Source organism: Apis mellifera, linkage group LG7 (assembly GCF_003254395.2).
Source record: "Apis mellifera strain DH4 linkage group LG7, Amel_HAv3.1, whole genome shotgun sequence".
NCBI lineage: Eukaryota > Metazoa > Arthropoda > Insecta > Hymenoptera > Apidae > Apis > Apis mellifera.
In genome coordinates, this window is record NC_037644.1 from 11,151,928 (window position 1) to 11,171,022 (window position 19,095).

The 19,095-nt window shown below is 37.2% G+C and overlaps 1 protein-coding gene across 4 annotated transcripts in view; it reads right to left on the reverse strand.

The window, feature by feature from the left end:
• The window catches only part of LOC408922 (discoidin domain-containing receptor 2), a 140,057-nt gene that overhangs the window by 26,439 nt on the left and 94,523 nt on the right, over window positions 1-19,095 (reverse strand). For all 4 annotated transcript variants that reach the window (XM_026441612.1, XM_026441611.1, XM_026441610.1 and 1 more), the window contains exons 3-4: window positions 7,565-7,667; window positions 2,708-2,939 (exon numbers count right to left, since the gene is read on the reverse strand). In XM_026441612.1, the coding sequence (XP_026297397.1) occupies window positions 2,708-2,939; window positions 7,565-7,667 (335 nt within the window). The remainder of the gene's footprint in view (window positions 1-2,707; window positions 2,940-7,564; window positions 7,668-19,095) is intronic.

Sequence of the window (19,095 nt, forward strand, 5' to 3'; positions counted from 1 at the left end):
TTTGAAAATAGCCATTTCCGGTCAACGGATGAACGATCGTTAGAAGCGTCTGACTTTCCCCTTTAAAACGCTTTTCGATTCATCCCGATTCGACTTCCGGTTCCGGAGATATCGTCGTGCAAAGAAAAGATAGTTTTCGAACATCCGCTTGAAACCTGATTGAATCCTATTAAAATTAGAAAAACTTTGAATACCTGTAACTTTGAAAATAACCATTTTCGGTCAACGGATGAACGACCGTTAGAAGCGCCTGACTTTCCCCTTTAAAACGCTTTTCGATTCATCTCGATACGACTTCCGGTTCCGGAGATATCGTCGTGCAAAGAACAGGGTAATTTTTAATCGTTTAATATCTTGTCGGATCTCTGGCGTAGCATCTCGTCTCTCATCGATCTACATCGAATCGATGCAACAAGCGACTGACGCGATTCTTGGAAAAAACACAGTACTCTGGAAGAACGTAGTATTCCAAGGAAAAAGATATAGGTCAGTGGGTCGCGATCCATTCACCCGGCGTGTCAAATTCTGTGGAAATTTTGAGTGCTTATATCTCGGCGACCGATCGAGATATCGGGATGAATCGAAAAGCGATTTCAATGGTACGGTTTCCTCCTATTTACCGACCGAGTTTTAACGATAAAAATTTCTCCTTGTGTTATTTTTAAATACAAGTCTCATTTGTGAAAATGAAATGTCACAAGATAAAGTATACACGATTTTGAATACCATTCTCTCCAATTTTCCAAATAAATTTTAAAATTTTACGCAACGGATTATTCGAAACGATATTTACTCGTTCTATTTTATTTATATACTCGAGCCGTACACAAAAGAATTTGGAACGCATCGAAGAAACGAATAAATGATAATAATACTACAATTTCCCCTTATCCCTCCCTTTCCTTCCATCCCTATCTCTAAAGCCTAGACAAAGAAGAATAATTACAATTCGTCCGGAATAACGTGACTCGCCTCGTGCACACCAATTTCTATTTCCCTGGTAGAAGTGTCCGTCCGGGTAGGATCGCGAAACGAACCGCTTCACACGCTAGCGGCCGATAAATTATCGTTCGTTACAGACACGGCCGCCTATCGCGACCGAGATTGCTTAATTGGACGATTCCCGTGGAACGGCTCTTAATTATTCGACGATCAACCAAATGAAGCGGCTGTTTCGGATTTATTCCGTGGATTTAAACGTGGAAAGTCTATTATTTTTTTTTTCGATCGAGTTGGAGAATTGATATAATAAAATAATACGTAATCGAGATTATTAGTAATTTATTTTTTTAAAATTCATTCCTTTTCCCAGAAGAATATTATATAAAAATCCTTTCTTACCTTTCATTAATTTAAATTCTTATTTGGATGATTGTATTCGTTGATACATACATATTGTATTTACGAAATTATAATGTTGAACCATGTGATTTTATGAAACTATAGAACGATTCTTCTTCTAACGTGTTCCAAAATTCTTAGTTAAAAGAAGACGAAGCGAAAGATCGAGCGTACACGTGTACTTATCTTCCTCGTCTCACTTTCCTCCCCGGTTCAATCTTTTCTATCAGTTAAAGGCTCTCGCGTATCCCGTGACTCGAATCGCCCTCGAATCGCCGACACCGGCGGAATCACAATAAGGAGGAATCGAAGCGTTTCCTCGTTCAACCGGCAAACTTTCTTCCTTCTCCTCCGTCAAAGAATAAATCACGGGCTCGGCCCCCTTTTCCTCGGCCCTCCACTCCTCTAACGACCGATTGTTTGACGATGGAATTTTCACGAGGAAATCAATGTCCAAGGCTTTCCAAGCCTTTATCCCTCCTTAATGACAATTTGTACCGAATTACGGTGCAACCCCTCCTTCGAATTATAGAACAACTCAAATTACCCGGATACTTTTTCCACGAAAAACGTGTGTGCTCGATTCGCCAACGAGGAATCCCGCTGTCGAGCTATTATCATTACTCGTTTCGAAAGAACTCTGCATACGATTCTCTTACAAGTAAATCTGTGAAATTAGATCTATCGTCGAATTTACAAACCTCTTGTTGTATCGTGAATAAATTTCTCGTTAATGAATGAAAGAAAAAGGAAAGTAAAGAGAAATAGATGGACGTGTGTAGACACGTGTGTATTATAAAATGTTTCTTGCTTCTCGTGTTGAACATAGCAAAAAGGTATTTTTGGAATTGTAATCTGTTTCTCAATTCTCAGATTTTAAGAATTTTATAATCTTCTTGCGACTTTTTAACATCGATTCGAAATATTCTCAGAAATTTCTAATCCAATTCATTTTTCCCAATTCTTAGATTCTATGAATTCTATGTTATCGATTTTAAACTTTCGATTTTAGACACAATTCGAAACGAATATTACAAATTATCAATACTAGTTTCGCTTATTAACAAAAATCTTTAAGAAAGAAATCTTCTAAAGGGATTCCAATCCAACTTATTCTCTTCAATTCTCCAGATAAAATTACGAAAATAAAGTTTGTCCAATATTAAATATTATTCAAATCACCAATTAACTCATCAATGGACAAGATGCCAAATGGACAAGATTTAACTGAAACGAATAAAATTATTCGAAGGCATTTTAAACAAATAACCAAAACCAAATTTTTCTCAACGATTAATAGAAGATCGCTGAGAAGATCATCTCGCCCGACTTAACGTACTTCTGCTCCACTGTTACGTCCACGTACCTCCTTGTTATCCCACCGCTTGTATCGCCGCCACTCGGCGAACCCTGGACGCCGATACTCGAGGGTGTACTCCTCCACGTATTCCTGGCCACGGCCGTGATCGTAACGGCCCTGGCTCTGCACACCGGTGATCACGTGGGGGCCGGGGAGATCCACTTGCAACCACTCACGAATTCCTCTTTCTATTTGGCTCTTGGGGCACCACGCGCCGCCGGCCGTCTCCTTGCGCAGCCTGTGTTTCGTTTCAGAATTTGTTAGCGTTACCCTTACCGTGAACGCCCTTTCGTTTTGATGAATTTTAATGGAAGAGGGGGGGGGGTGGAAAGAGGGAGGAGAGAGAGCTTCAAGGTCGGTGGACACCAATCTCAATATCGCGCGTACACTCGAAGAGAGGACTCGTTATATGAATATTAATATCTGTCTCCCGCAACGTATTCAATTTTTTCTTCCGTTCTCGGAGAGATTCATTTATTTTTCTCGATTTCCTTTTTTTTTTTAAGAGAGAGAGAAACAAGGAGTTTTAGTTGGTTTTATTTGATTCTCGATTTTTCTACGGCAAATATGTGTCGCGATTATCACGGGAATATCGCGATTCGATTTGTTTACTCGTCAATTTATAAACAAAACAAAGGAATCGATTGTTTTTTATAAACATACACAGAATTCATTGATATGAAACTAACTTTTAACGTATACTAGGTATTAGAATTAAAATATCCTTTATAAATAACGATTTTTTTTAAGTTAAAGAAATATGTTATATCGCAATACACACGATAGAAAAATCTCATTACGTTGAATATTACTCAAAATTTTTATATTATGTACATTTACATAAATCTGCATTTAAAAAGGACACCCTATATATACATTTGCTCCTCGCGTAAACACGAATATTTATATCGCCCGTTGTCTTCGTATTTTTGTAATGATAGGTAAACAAATTATCGAATATATACCTTTATTCAAATTGAAAGGAATCGATTCGAAGGACGTGCGTCATAAAAATGACGATTCGTGTCGAAGAATCAAAAAATTTACATCATTTTTCTCCGAAAAAAAATCATTTAAAATCACATCGTATCGAAAAGAAAATTTTTCAACGACGGGCCTTCCTTCGAAACGTATCAAACGCAGATCAGACGGTGAAATATCATCCGTCGAAAGAGGGGATAAAAGGTCGAAGAGCCAAAAAAAAAAAAAAAAAAAAAAGGAAAACAAGAATTGGTAAATTTGAAATTTTCGATCGCGCGTCGATATTACGAATTGAAATTTGACACACATATCCGAGCGCGTTGGTTCGAAAAGAGGGGAGGAGGAGGAGGAGGGATGGTTGGATATGTGAAAATCAATTTTCATTCCCTCGTTGAAAATTTGTCCTCGTTCGACCTGTCCGCCCGTGCACGCGTCCCGAAATTGCGCAATAATAATCGTGAGCGAAAATGTAGCCACGTCAAAATCGTAGCTACGCGCTCAATTCACGGATCGTTACGCCATTCTTTCTCTCTCTCTCTCTTTGAGCATTACAATTATCGGCCACCCGGTAATTTTTCATTCGAATTGGACGGACATAATTAATTGATATTATATTTCCGCTCTTACGGCGAAACGAGCAGACGAAATGGTAAATAACGAGATGGGGGAAGAAAAAAAGGGGTTCTCCAAGAGTTTTAAGTGGTCCATGGTCTAAAGTTGCACGACGATTAATTAAATTTCCATTACGACGTTTTCGTGTCGATGGTTGTTTGTCGATACAGAAGAATTGGGAAGAAATTTTACTATAACAGATTCCAAAAAGGAATTCATCTTTGGGAAACGATTAAACTCCTTCAATCATATCTTAAATTATTTAATCTGAAGAAACTTTTATCCAAGAGGAGAATTCTAATTTCGAAACGACACTATAACCGTTTAAAGGAAATGTATACATTTCTAAAAAAAGAAAACTCAAAAATTGTTAAATTAATAATACTGGAATCGGGGCGAAGTTAATGTTTAACCCCCTCCACCTTTGTCCAGGCTCGGTTATAGTCCTCCGGCCATTACAGCATCGTTCGAACAAAGAAGAACAATTCACGGAGCCATTCGCCGGTTTCAAGAACTTCTTCGGTTCCATGGAAGTGTACTTAAACAGCGAATCAGGGATTCCGGTTCTTTTCCACTCTCTCTCTCTCTCTCTCCTTTTCTCCCAGTTTCGAACGATTCAACTCGTCCCAACGCTCGCCACGTTTGCTCTAAATCGAGCCAATGAAACTTCGCGAAACTTTTACCACCTATCGTATCCAACTCGTGCTTCCCTACCTAATAACGAAGTTAACTTGTCGGCTGATCAGAGGATCCCTCTCTTTTTTTTTCTTTTTGTTAAGAGACAATCGGCCAAAGGATCCATTTTGGCTGTTAAAACGTTTATAAACGCGGCTTCCAACGTGTTTAGGATAAGTCGCGAGGGAACGAGGTGTGGATAAATAGAAACGTGGCTCGTGTTTGATCGCGTGGTCGACTGGAAACTGGAGCAGATAGATGTTGGAGGAACAGGGCTGTAAATGCGGGACGGTCTGTAATTCGTGGTATAAATGGAGGCGAGGAGATCCTGTGGTTCAAAGACGATGCTCGAAAGCTGAGAAAATCGAATTTCCGAAATTGTATCTAATTTCTGATTACGTACGTACGGATGTATCCATTTTTTTTAATTGTAAATTAGAAGATGAGATCGTTTTGGACGAGATATCGTTAAATTAGGGAAAAATAGAAGAAGCGATTTTGTTATTATTCTGCTTTTGTTTGTGGAGTACGAATGATACGACAAAGTAAAGTATATTTTGAAATTTCAAATATATTCAAAATCGATCGATCCGATTTTAATCTCGTAGTAATTATCGCAAGTCTTTAATCCCAGTTTTATAAATCTGAAAAATCTAATACACTTTGTGGAAGCGAAGGGGTCAAAGTGGTTGAAGAAGTTATATTAAGGTATTAATTTCCCTCCTAAGTTTTTAGTTTCGCCCTCCCTGAAACTTCTCTCAGGCCCGTGAGAAATTTCAGCGAAGTTTCACGAAGTATTCATTATGGTGAAATGTTAGGTGTATCCCTTATGGATGGTAACGCCAAGTGTTCCGGCTGTCTGAACGGTGCTCATTTATAAGGCGTTTCCACTGTCTGACCACGGCACTGACTACCACCACTGAATACTACTATCACTGTTACCAACACTGGAAACCTCGACAACCCCGCTAACCATTTTCGTTAAACGAAGAATGGGAACATTTCTCGTCGTAATAATTGAACATAAATAACGTTGTTTAATCTTTACTCAAAGGATAATGATCGGATATTTTTTTTTTACCAAGAATCTTTAAAACACTGTCTTATCTTATCGTGTACCATTCTTAATTTATTTTATCAACAGAGAGAATTCAATTAATTCAATTAATTCAATTCATTCACACGAATCATTATTTCTCTATTAACAATATCGAATAACGAAACATTTACATCCGTATGATCCTATGCGAATAAAAACAATAAAAAAAATAAATAATAAAATATAAATAAAAAATATATAATATATAAATATATAAATAATATAATAATAAAAAAAAATAAAAAAATAACTCCATTCTTTCTATTTCTCTATGAAATCATTTGAATAAATCTCTCCCCTGGCCTGGAATCTTTAAAACACTGTGTTATCTTATCGTGTACCATTCTTAATTTATTTTATCAACAGAGAGAATTCAATTAATTCAATCAATTCAATTCATTCACACGAATCATTATTTCTCTATTAACAATATCGAATAACATTTACATCCGTATGATCCTACGCGAATAAAAACAATAAAAAAAATAAATAATAAATAAAAAATATATAATATATAAATAATATAATAATAAAAAAAAATAAAAAAATAACTCCATTCTTTCTATTTCTCTATGAAATCATTTGAATAAATCTCTCCCCTGGCCTGCAATCTTTAAAACACTGTCTTATCTTATCGTGTACCATTCTTAATTTATTTTATCAACAGAGAGAATTCAATTAATTCAATCAATTCAATTCATTCACACGAATCATTATTTCTCTATTAACAATATCGAATAACATTTACATCCGTATGATCCTACGCGAATAAAAACAATAAAAAAAATAAATAATAAAATATAAATAAAAAATATATAATATATAAATATATAAATAATATAATAATAAAAAAAAATAAAAAAATAACTCCATTCTTTCTATTTCTCTATGAAATCATTTGAATAAATCTCTCCCCTGGCAAGATTAATTTCACGAACTTCCAATTCCATTCTTCTCCTCTAAAAACTCTACGCTCGGCATCCACACCGAGGACAAGATCGTGTCCGATCGGTGTTCGATCATCCGGGGATCGAATATCTCCTCCGCGTCTTTCCAATAACAACGCAATTACCGGAGGATAATATTTCTCGCTGCCAATGCCGCGCTATATCGTTCCCAAACCCTCTCTCTCCTCCCAATTTTCGCGAATGCTGTCCCCCTCCCTCCCCCTCCCGATTAATCTCTCGCGTTGGACGGGATTGAAAATAAAATTCTAAAATGAGGAAACGGCGAAACAACGAGGGGGTGGATCGTTAAATTAACGGATAGCGCGAGAAGTGGTGGGGGGAAGAGAGTTGAGAGGAGAAGAAGGAGGAGGAGGAGGAGGAGGAGGAAGGGTGTATGCATCGGACGTTAATGCGGAAAGCGTGTCTTTTGCCGGGGGACAGGTTTGATCCGTAACCTCCCTTTTTAGAAGGCAGAGTTGAAAAGGCAGCCGTGGTGGCCATTTAACGCGGAGAAGGGTAGGCGGATCGTCGTAAAAGTAATGCGCTCACCGGCCATTTCGTGGGCCGACGTTCGTCACATACGACGAGGAGGCCGTAATGGCCGAATCCGGTATGTCGCCGGACTCCATCCCCAAGGATTGATTGCACGTCCCTGAAACACACGGTTCACAATTGTGTTATTCGACCGATATCTTACGTTGCCGATAAGAATGTGAAATAAGAAATAAGCGGTTAATATAATAAATAATTATTCGGGAATATTGGAAGAGATTATCGATTATTGATTCTTACGAGGAATGGAATGGAGAATATTGGATAACTGCGAAAAAATTCGAGATCGAGAAACGAATGTTGGGTAATTGCCAAGATCGAAGCGGTTATAGAAGTAAATTCTTAGGGTCGAAGATAGTGGGTAAGTGAAAGGATATAGATAAGGTAAAAGAGAGAAGATGAATGTTGCATAAATATTTGGCATCAAAGGTTTGGATTTTTATTATTATGAGAATAATAATACGATAATTATTATCTCTACTTTCCACATTCATGATTTGCAATGAACTCATTTTGTATATTTTTATATTACATTTTTAAAAGCTATATATATACACCAATGCAAATATGTATATTATATAAAATAGCTATTGTTTAAACATTCTCAGAATTATTTTCATTGGTATATTCTAGGGGGATAAATAGAGATGGTGACTGAAATGTTGGATAATTTGTTTTACAAATCGAATTATCGTTATTTTTACGTTAAATATAATTATCTTGTTCGAATACGCAATCATCTAATTGCACATCTTGGATCTCTTTCTACACAATATCTTGTTAAAAGAAAAAAAAGAAGCTAAGAAAAATTATTAAATATTTAATAGATTTGAAGCATTTTCTGTCGATTAATATTTCAATAAAATAAAACGCATTAAAAAAATTACAAAACGCGTGAATAAATATATAATCATCGTAACATTTCACTTTTATCAAAACAATTTGTATTATCTGTAAAGAGATTATCTCGCAATACGATCCTGCATAATCCAATTACTTTATTCCAACAACAAGGCTCGCTCGATAAATAAGTAAATTTCAATTCTATTAAATTTCAATAAACGCGCCGATACTTCGAAACACGCTCGTCCAATCTCAAATTTTCCTTTCCGGGAAATACTTTAGAAGCTTTAGCGAGTTAGCGAGGTACAATCGTTTCTCCAGAACTTGCAAAATGGCGGCCGATTGTTCACGTGGCATACACCCGATCGCTACACACTTATTAGTCCATCAGATGCCTGAATCGCGTTTCAATTTGCTTCAGATCCGAGTTTACTGCCGTTCGAGTGTAATCTTTCCATTAAAGTTTTCGAGCTGAACGATAAAAGTACCGGGCCCAAGACCGACGACGTGAGACGGCCGAGATTCAACTCGGGGAGAGATTAATCGGCGCGAATAAATTTACATTATCGAGATGAGGAGTGGATCGACGTGGATTCTTTTCGTCGAGGATGCATTTTCAATCGCGCGCGAATTAAACGCGTCTTAAAAATAGGCGCCGTTTCCGACGAGCTTCTTTTTTTTTTCGTAAATTTTAGAAAGGGTGTAAAGGGTAAATTATGATACGAGATTGAGGAATAAAGAATAAGGATAAGAAAATAATCTTAAAAGAATTATTATATTAAGAAAATTCGTCGTACGAGATTAAAAAGAATGATTCCTTGTCGAAAAAGTACGTTTTGAGTATTTACAAGTAATTGTTAGCATTGAAGTTAGACGAATTAGTTAATTGGATAATAGAAAGAAGAATTCAGAACGTTGAATCGATGAATCGTGATATTGTTTTAGAAATGGAGACAACTATATAAAGGGATACGTTCGATAAAAGATTCTATCTCTGAACATACGTGTACAAAATTTTGTATCAAAATATATTGCCATTCCAATTCCTTTTGCTCGAAGATTCATTCTACTATTTGTTCGTATTTTTGTTACATTTTTGTTGTACGGAATTCAAATTACGGAATTACTTTTTTTTCTGAAAAAAAAAGCGTCTATATAAGATAAAATTTAATTACGTCGAAAGTTTTATAAAAAACAGGTGATACGAGAATAATTATGATAAAAATATTCTGTATATTAAATACGATGTTTTTCCAGAAAGTATATCAATTGTATTATATATATATATATATAAAATAAAAACATGAAAAATTGTTATTAATTTAATAACTTTAATTTAATGTTCGATTCAATTGAATTGATGGAACATTCAATTTTGCAATTTTAAATATTGAGGAATAAAAACATTAATAAAAAAAAAAAAAAAAAAAACGTTCGGACGGGATTCGTCCAATTTTGCAATTTCGTGTATTGCAAAATAAAAAAAAAACATTAACATTATTTAATATATATATATATTTTTTAATATCCAATATTACACGTTTTCTTTTGTTCTCGCTTCGCAATTATATGCTGTTGTTTTAAGAGATAATATGAAAATAATTAAACGAATGATATTAATATCTATATTTAACAAATATTATTATTATTATTATTATTATTATTTAATATAAACTCTACACGCTTGGAGAATATTAATCTTTCCTACTGTGGCAGAAAATATTAAGATCCGTATAATTAATTAATAAAAATGTTAATAAAATCCAATATCGATGTCACCGTACGTTAAGATTAATATTTTTTATAATCGATGAAAGCTTAATTTCAAAAACGCGAATTTCGTAGAGGCAAATATTTTATTATTATTATCAAGCTTTTGGATTTCAACAAGTGAGAATCGATTGTCATTCACATCTCTGTTTATTAAACAACAGGTTTTCTGAAATCGAGATACAATAGATTGATCTCATAGATGTTTTTATTGGCTTCAGTAGCCGTACGATCGTACAGCACTCTTCCACTCGATTAAACCTTCCCTCTTTTCCCTTTCATCAACTCCCGGAAATCCTTTCGAGTAAGTTATCCACCCACCCGTACTTTTCCTACTTTTCGTCGAAATAAAACAAATGATCCTTCCAATAAACATCCCTTAGGAAAACATAAACGAAAATTCCTTCCTATTTCCGAATATCTCTCTCGAAATTGAGAGAGAGAGAGAGAGAGAGAGAAGCTACACTAGAAAAAGTTTTTCCTTCGAAAAGGAACTCTACAAAGAATTTTTACTCGATTACAATCCGTCATAAAATTCCCCATACGTTACGTTATTCTTATAAGGAAATTTATTTTTCCACGAAAAAAACTTTCATTTTTTCGTGTATTTCCTTTAGAATATATATTTTTTTTACTTCAACATTCGATAGTTTAAAAACTTTGCATCACAAAGTTAAAACGATTGCACTTCTAAATTGATATATTTCATTAATAAAAAAAAAAAAAAAAGAAAAAATTTCTGCATATACAACTCACCATTAAATTTACAATCGTTTCATATAAAACAAAATTATCGTTATTTATTTATATACGAGTAAAAAAAAAAAAACTAGCTCTCAACCAACGTTGCTTTCTTCTCCACGAAAAATATCGTCGAATAAACGGAGCGACTCGACGAAATATTCCTATTAATTAATTCAACTTTGCCCGCCTTTCCCCCTCCCCACCCAGTTAAATTAAACAGCGCTCAAACGCAAGTTGACATTTTTTCCTCCGCGAAGGGAGAAGAGTTCGTAAATGCGCAACTTGCACAGACGAAAAGTCTCTCTCTCTCTCTCTCTTCTTGAAAACAGGGAGGAGAGGGGAGGCGTGGTAACCGCCACCAAACAAATCTGTCGTAATTCAAGGGGGGGGGGGAAGGCTGGGCGGAAGTTATAAAAAAGTTTCAATGAAAGTGACGCACACCCTCCACCCTCGCAGGGGGTGTTTGTGCTCGAAGCAAGGGGGATGGTCCACGATGGCATTCATAACGTACGAATATATACGTCGCGCATCGTTTACCGAACACGTTGAACGTACATTCAACGTAAGTGCGGATGCAGGAAGCATCCTTCACGATCCGCTTCGTTCCAGTTTCCTCCTCGCCGATTTTTGAACTTCCATGGCATATGGAAATTTGAACGTAAGGGATGAAATTTGGTATTCTATTTTTAATTTGTAGCAATAATAACAATAACGAGAATAATAAGAGAATAATAATAATATGTATGATTATCAGCGTAGAATATCCTCCTCGATTTTTGAACTTCCATGGCATATGGAAATTTGAACGTAAGGGATAACCGGAAATTTGGTATTCTATTTTTAATTCGTAGTAATAATAACAATAACAATGAGAATAATAATAATATATATGATTATCAGCGTAGAATATCCTCTTCGATTTTTGAACTTCCATGGCATATGGAAATTTGAACGTAAGGGATGACCGGAAATTTGGTATTCTATTTTTAATTTGTAGTAATAATAATAATAATAATAATAATATGTATGATTATCAGCGTAGAATAACGTGTAAACATCGTGTAAATAATCGTTGGATTTATATAAAATCGGGGAGCGCGTCAATTTTGACACGGTAATTTAACGCATTTAGTTTTTCCCTTTTATTATTTTACAAAATCGCAAATTGACATGTTACGGTACATTGGGGAATGAAAAAAAAAAAGGAAGAAAAAAATAGTAAAATAACGGAAAGTGATTGGGCAAATTGATTTGTCCCGAAATTGTATTTCCATATAATGCACGGCACAATGTCTGACCGTGGACGGGTCACATTCTACTGTCGATTCGACGTGTCAGTCACGTCGAACGTTTCTGATTGCTATTACAGATATTAAATTGGTCGGTTTGTTTACCGGGAATTCCAATCCATCGTTGTCCGTTACTGGACCAACTCTCGTTGATCTCTAATATTAGAATAAATCAATTCTTATACAATTCTTCTCGTATCTCGAAGATAAAAGATATCGTTCGAAATTTTTCAATTTCCGTGTAATTAATATTCATCCAAATTCTCTTATCCTTTACCTTTACATAATTACAATAATTAAAATTACATTGATCCTTAAACACAGACATAAACCATACATCGTAAACGTGGATACGTATTTAACAAAATGAATTTATCGCAACAGTCAGAGATCAAACGAAAATGAATATTGATGATCTCGAAACTCATAATCACTCGCAAAGACAATGCTCGTCTCGTAATATTCCAAATTGCGGTGAAAATGTTAGCCAGCAAGAGGCGAAAACGCCATTTCGTATCTACAACAGCATTGCAACAGTTTTCATTCGCAATAGTGTGCGGCAAGGCGATGCGGCACGGTAGTCTCTCACGTCTCGGAGACGGCAAATCGCATAGGCGTTTGAACTGGGAAACGTATTCATGGACGAACGATGCACCCGCCCGTTCCGCTCCCTGTTTGTTTCTGTCTTTCGATCGATGCGTGGCAAGCCAGCAGCATAACTATGTGTGTACAGGAATGCTCGAGTCGCAGGCGACGTAAAATAACGGCGGGCCTCGAGGGACGCGGGCTATGCTCCTGATATTCGTGCTCGTCGATTCCTCCACGCCAAATGCCACGCGTATACGAATGTACCGGAGAAACGAGCGAGTGTGTGTGTGTGCCAGAACATTCAGAGAGGGAGAGAGAGTGAGGAAGAGGGACAAAGAACGAGACTGTGTGAGAGCACGCGACAATATCATGCTCGAACGTAAAGCAGTGGAAGAGGGACAGAGAGAGAGAGCGAGCCTCCTCGTGGCCCTCGTGTTTTAAAATGTCGAGCGCTTTTGTGTATATCGAGGAAAATTTGCTCCTACGTTCGGGCAAATTGCGCAAAAGGGAGCGTCTCTCTATCTTTGTCTCTTGCTCGTCTCTCTTTTTTTTTTTACGCGGCTCGTTCCTTTCTCATCCTCCCTTTGTCGCCCTTTGTCCCCTTCCAACTCCGTCTGTTTTTCTATTTTCGCCATCGCGGCGCCCTCTGTTCAACTTCCGCTCGCTTTCTCACGATGCTCGCAGTATCTCTCTCTCTTTCTCTTTGTTTCTTCGTTCTTTTGCATTCGTGCTCCTTGAGAGAGAGAGAGAGAGAGAGGGGATACGGGCGAGCACCTTCCGACAATTTATTTTCTGTAGTGAATTAGTGCGCTCTCAAAGTGGCTTTCTCTGGTCACGAGCGAGCGGAAATGCAGTCGCTACGCGGACCGCGATTCTTCGCTAATTTACGGTGCATTATGTCCGCGATGTAATTTGTTAGAATTATCTATTACACGTGTACGCGTGCAATGTATGTATTACGTTGAGGCGACCAATGATTTTCACTGGAATTTCGTTTCACGAGGGGGATGGAATTGCCGGGATGGAAAAGGGGAAAGAGGGATTGGGGAGGGAGGAGGATGGGAATGGAGAAGTTGAAGAAAGAAATGAATTCAATTCGAGGAGAAGCGATTTGACGTTGCTTTAAATGACGTTCTACTCTGGAAATTCTTTTTTTCTTCTCCTTTCTTCTTCTTCTTTTTCTTTTTTCTGCTCCCCTCCCTTCCTCTGGCATGCGTGGCGTTACCTGACCGGTCCTCCAGAAATGCAATTTCTCTTGTTCAACGGTTAAGCTTCGGTGAAAATGAGGACGTGGTTAAGCACCTTGGAATGATTTACCTCTCTTTGGATCACGATGCTCCTGGTAGTACCAATGTACCCCCTTTCTTCTATTTATTCTCTTTGTCTCTTGTCTCTGTAGAAAAAAAATTTATGTAGATTCACGGGAAATGCATTCTCTATTCGTCATTTTTCCAGATAAATCCAAGGGACAAGCTCAACTACCGTTGAGCACCAACTTCTTTTCGACAGGCGTAAATCAACTCGCCAAATTATATCGACGTTCGTTTCCCGATGTACCATTTTTTGTTACCATCCTCGTGAATAATGACTTCATTTTTATTTCAAAGAGATAAAGAGAGAGAGAAATGGGAAAAAATTTAATATATTCGTTCGATTATCGTTCTATTTCTGCTTATGGAAGTCTATTCTCGAGTAGTATGTATCCGTATTGATCAGACATTATTCCTCTTTCCCTTGATACGAGATTAAATCGGATGATCAAAAATTGAAAGATCGCGATCCACTTTATTATCTAGAAAAAAAAAAAAAATAAAACGTTAGAAATTCACTTTAGATTTACCTAATTTCGAAAATCCAACATCTTTCTCGCCATTCAATCGATTTCACTTTCATCCTCAGCTGTTACAACGTTGAATTCACGTGAACTTCTCGTAAAACTAAACCACGCGCATTCAACCAATTTCTCATCTTTCTTATTCTCAGCTTCTCCTTCCGTGATCTTCTTCCTCCCTTTCGAAAAATCGGCCGATTCCTCGTCGAATCGTATCCCTTCTCTTCCCTCTCTCCTTCCCCTAATTCAGTTTTCAAGCCCGCGGAATGCGCGTCTCGACACACGTCCCTCCTCGCGGTATCGTTGAAAAACAGCGGCTGGGGGGGAGGGAGAGGAGGGAAATCCGAGCGAGGGAAGGATCGCGAGACGTTTCATGGATTCATTGCGACGCATTCCACGTCGAACTATTCGTCTTGCGAGTTGGCGTGCAATTTAGCGGGGGATACGACACCTGGAAATCCGGGCGTCCTTCACCCTCTCCCCTCCCCTTCTCCTCAGCTCGTGAATCTGCGCGCGTGCCTCGTTCCTCTTGTGCCGCTTCACGCCGCCTCTGCGGGATCGTGGACGACCATCGCGGCGGTCGTCCAAAGAGCGGACGTTTCCTAGCAATTCGAGACACGTTGATGGCCGAGGATGTGTTACAAACGTACCACGTACTCGACGAATACCTTTTCCCCTTTCTCTCTTTCTCCAGCTCCGCTCCGGATCAAAGGATCGCAAGGCACGTGTTAACTTTCCCTTCCATTCTTTTGAAAACTACTAAAACCACCCCTGTAACGGGTTTCTTTCTCCTTCTTTTCCTCCTCCTCCTTGCTTTTCTTTTCTTTTCTTTCTCTTTTGCGCGGTGCGTGTGGCGGCAAAGAGTATCGCCTTTGATCGCGCGCGCCTCGATGAATCGTGAAAACGTACGAACGGGGAGGAAGAGGAGGAGGAGAAGGAAACCAGTTCGATAATGTAAGCGTATATATATATATATATATATATATATGAAGTTCTTCGGAGAGAGAATTATACGTTGAAAAATTTGATTCTCTTCTAACGCTTGTTCGAAACGTTAGATCGTTTCTCTCAAGAGGAAAGAAGTTTTTATTTAGGAAAACAATTCCCATTTATAATTTACCGGAATTTGAAACACGTTTCGCTGGAAAGAGATATATATATACATTCTTTTTTATTTCGTAGTAATTAAAATATTATGCGATGTGTATTGCACGTAAAAGGATCAAGACACGCTTTTTTTTGAGAATTTATAGAAAAATTTTAAAAACGTTTCCCACGAAAAATCTAAATGATAAACGTTTCATGAGGAATGTTCTCTCCATAAAAATGCGATGTATACAGCGGTACAGTCAACGTTAAGATAAAACGAATTAAAAAAACAAATTTCCAAATAATATATATAAATATCGTAGTACCATATTTTCAAATTCAAATGTATCATTCTTTTTGATAAATATTTTCAAAACTTTACCCGAGGCGATGTTTCATCCAAAGTTCCCTGATCGATGGCGCGCGAAAATTGAAGCGATTCGTAATATCGAAATCGTAAGGAGAGATATGTATGGATGCGATTTGCTCTTTAATTAGAACGCCAATTTGAACGTCGAGACCTACTGGTCGAGATTCGGAAAGATCTCGTTCAAAGGAATATATATCAAAGATTGGTTAAACAGACGGATGTTTACTACACGGATTCACTGATTAAGCTTGTTTCGATCCCATAAAGAGGGGAGGGGGAAGGTCACGCTTATGAATCGTATCTATGTATAATACATAAACGACCAGGCGTCTAATTACATGTCTCTCTGACGTCGAGACTATAAATACGAAGCCTGAAATATATATACATATATATTCATGGGAATAATTACACATCCTTGATCAAAAGTCTTAGGATGTTTATTACGTTTGCTTTAAAATTGAGGAGGAGGGGAAAAAAATAATCGCGAAATGTAAAATTTGTAAATTTTGTGGAAATAAAATTGCAAACTCAACTGTTTTCGCAAAATCCTTTCTTCTGTGAACAAAAATTTTAATACCGATAATCTTTCGGTTTTAACTTAGTATTTAAGAGATTGTATATATATATATATCTTTAGCAAAACTCGTAACTGAATAATCTCGGTTTTTCTACAAGAATCTTCCATCTCTCATTTAAAGCGAGAATTAGTATTCCAGAGGGATGATAGCACTCCATTATATATACAATATTCCAGAGTTAACGATATAATTTAAAGATGCATGCAATCTAAAATTCATAATCCTGCTAAAGTTTTCCGCAAAAATTGAAATATCCTGAAATTTCTTTTCTTTTTTATTAAAAATTACGAAAAAGTCAGTGATCACAGAAATTCTACATTGCTCCCTACGTTTGAAAAATGATAAAAGAAAAAAAAACAGAAGAAGAAGAAGAAGGAGAAGGAAGGAAACGAGACAAACGACGGAATGAATAGTCGAACAGAGATTGCGTGAACGCTCGAATTTCAAAGAGAGAGAACGAAGAAAAGGCTGGAAGACGAAATGTAAAGGGTGAAACTTTCTTCCTCCTCCTCCTCTCTCTCTCTTCTTTTCTCTCCTTTTTTTTTTTTTCACGCGACACGATGTTTAAAATCACAATTCCGCTCGGTGCTCGACGAGTTCTCCAGGAAAATTGCATTCGACGAATGCCACTATTCTGTTCCACCACTGACGATCCAATGCGATTTCTCTTCTCCCTCCTCCGCCACTTTTCACCCTAAAAGAAGTTTATCGAGGCGACTATTCCTCGCGCATTGGTCGCGCGCGCGCAACCAAGGCTCCTCTCACACGCTCCTCCGCAGGCTGCATTTTCTTAAAACTTCTCTAATATTTCCTCCTCCGTGCACCTCGTTAAAGTCTTTTTCCATCGGCGCGACGACGCGCCTCGCTCGCCCTCGTTGTGCGCTCTCTCGTGTTGACGAAACACTTGGCCCCCGGAACGCCATTAAAACTTTTCATATACACTTTCAACGGTTAACGTGTACACCCCCGCCCGTGTGTACGTATTTACGTATGTACGAATGGGGAGGAGATGGAATCGGGGGGAGGGGGGGAATAGGCAACTCGTTTCCCAAGCTGAAAAGCTTCCTTTAAACGTTTCCCTCCTCGCCTTTTTCTCGCTTGTGCCAAAGTGCCGTTCGTATTGGAGGCAGACGATCGAGGCATCAAGTGCTTCGATTATGTCCGCTCCTTTTATGTATTTATTCCTTTCGAATTGTGTTTATCGTAATGCTTTTCTTTCTTTTTATTTTTGGAGTCGAGAAGAATAAAAATTGTTTCAATCTTTTTATGGGTGATATGTAAAATAATTTTATATCGATATTATGGTGTTCTATATTAAAGAAGTATTTGAAGCTTATTAAATTTATTTATAATTATATCGAAAATCCGTTTCAATCCTATTAATCGTATTTTTTTTAAAATATCGAGTTTTAAAGTAGATTCGCAAATCGAAATTTAACTTTGCGAATTAAACTTTTTATTGCTTCGTACACGTATTTATCTTTCTCTCTAATTAAATATATAATAACAGTATTAATATTATGTCAATGTTTAAATTTACGAATACACGCGATACGTTTCTCTGACTCGTTTACGCAAGTAGCCATCGAAGATAATTGGTTCAACACCGTTTCGATTGAAGCACAACCTGTGCGTGACCGAAGACGATGCTTCTGAGAACGAGCAATGGTTGGTTGGCTGGAAGTCACGTAGCTATTGGCCAGTACGGGAGAGAGGGACATATTTCGTGGACCAAGATGCGTGATAGAAGTTCGAACTAGAACTAGTTGTGTGCCGTCCAACGTTTAAATCGCGAGGAAGATTGTTCTAGGAAAACCTGTCGACGGAATTGGGAAGTCGAGAGTATCTTTTGATAAGAGAGACTTTGAGTAACGGCACTTACCCGTCGGAATCGAACCTCGGGATTGAATGCACGCCTGAGTGGATCGACCATCTCTTAGCACGAGAGACTTCCACCCCTCCCTTTTCTCATAATTTCTATCACGTACGTACGTTTTTCTTTCTTGCTCCAAAGTTTTTGGCACAGTTTTTTCGATATATTTTAAGATTTTATGTTATCTTGTTCTTGTAAATATCAAGTAAATTTTTAGATTGCGAATTTTTTGAATATTATCATGCATATTAATATTTTTCATTTTTTAAGTATATAAATTAAAAGATTTGTAAAAAAAATTTTAAAACTTTTTAAAACTTCATGGATTATTATAAAATGGAACATACTTTACCTCTGGTAATCTGTCTATCTTCCAGTAAGAAATTGAAATTTCAACTTACACGCATTTCAATAAACTAAAATCATTGTCAAACGACACGTGTTAATTCAAGGAAAAAGATATTTTCGTATTTGAGAGTTTAAGCTTCTCCAATCTGATCACGCGAGTGAGAAAAATACCCGTTTAACAAACACGCGAAGATTCACGTTC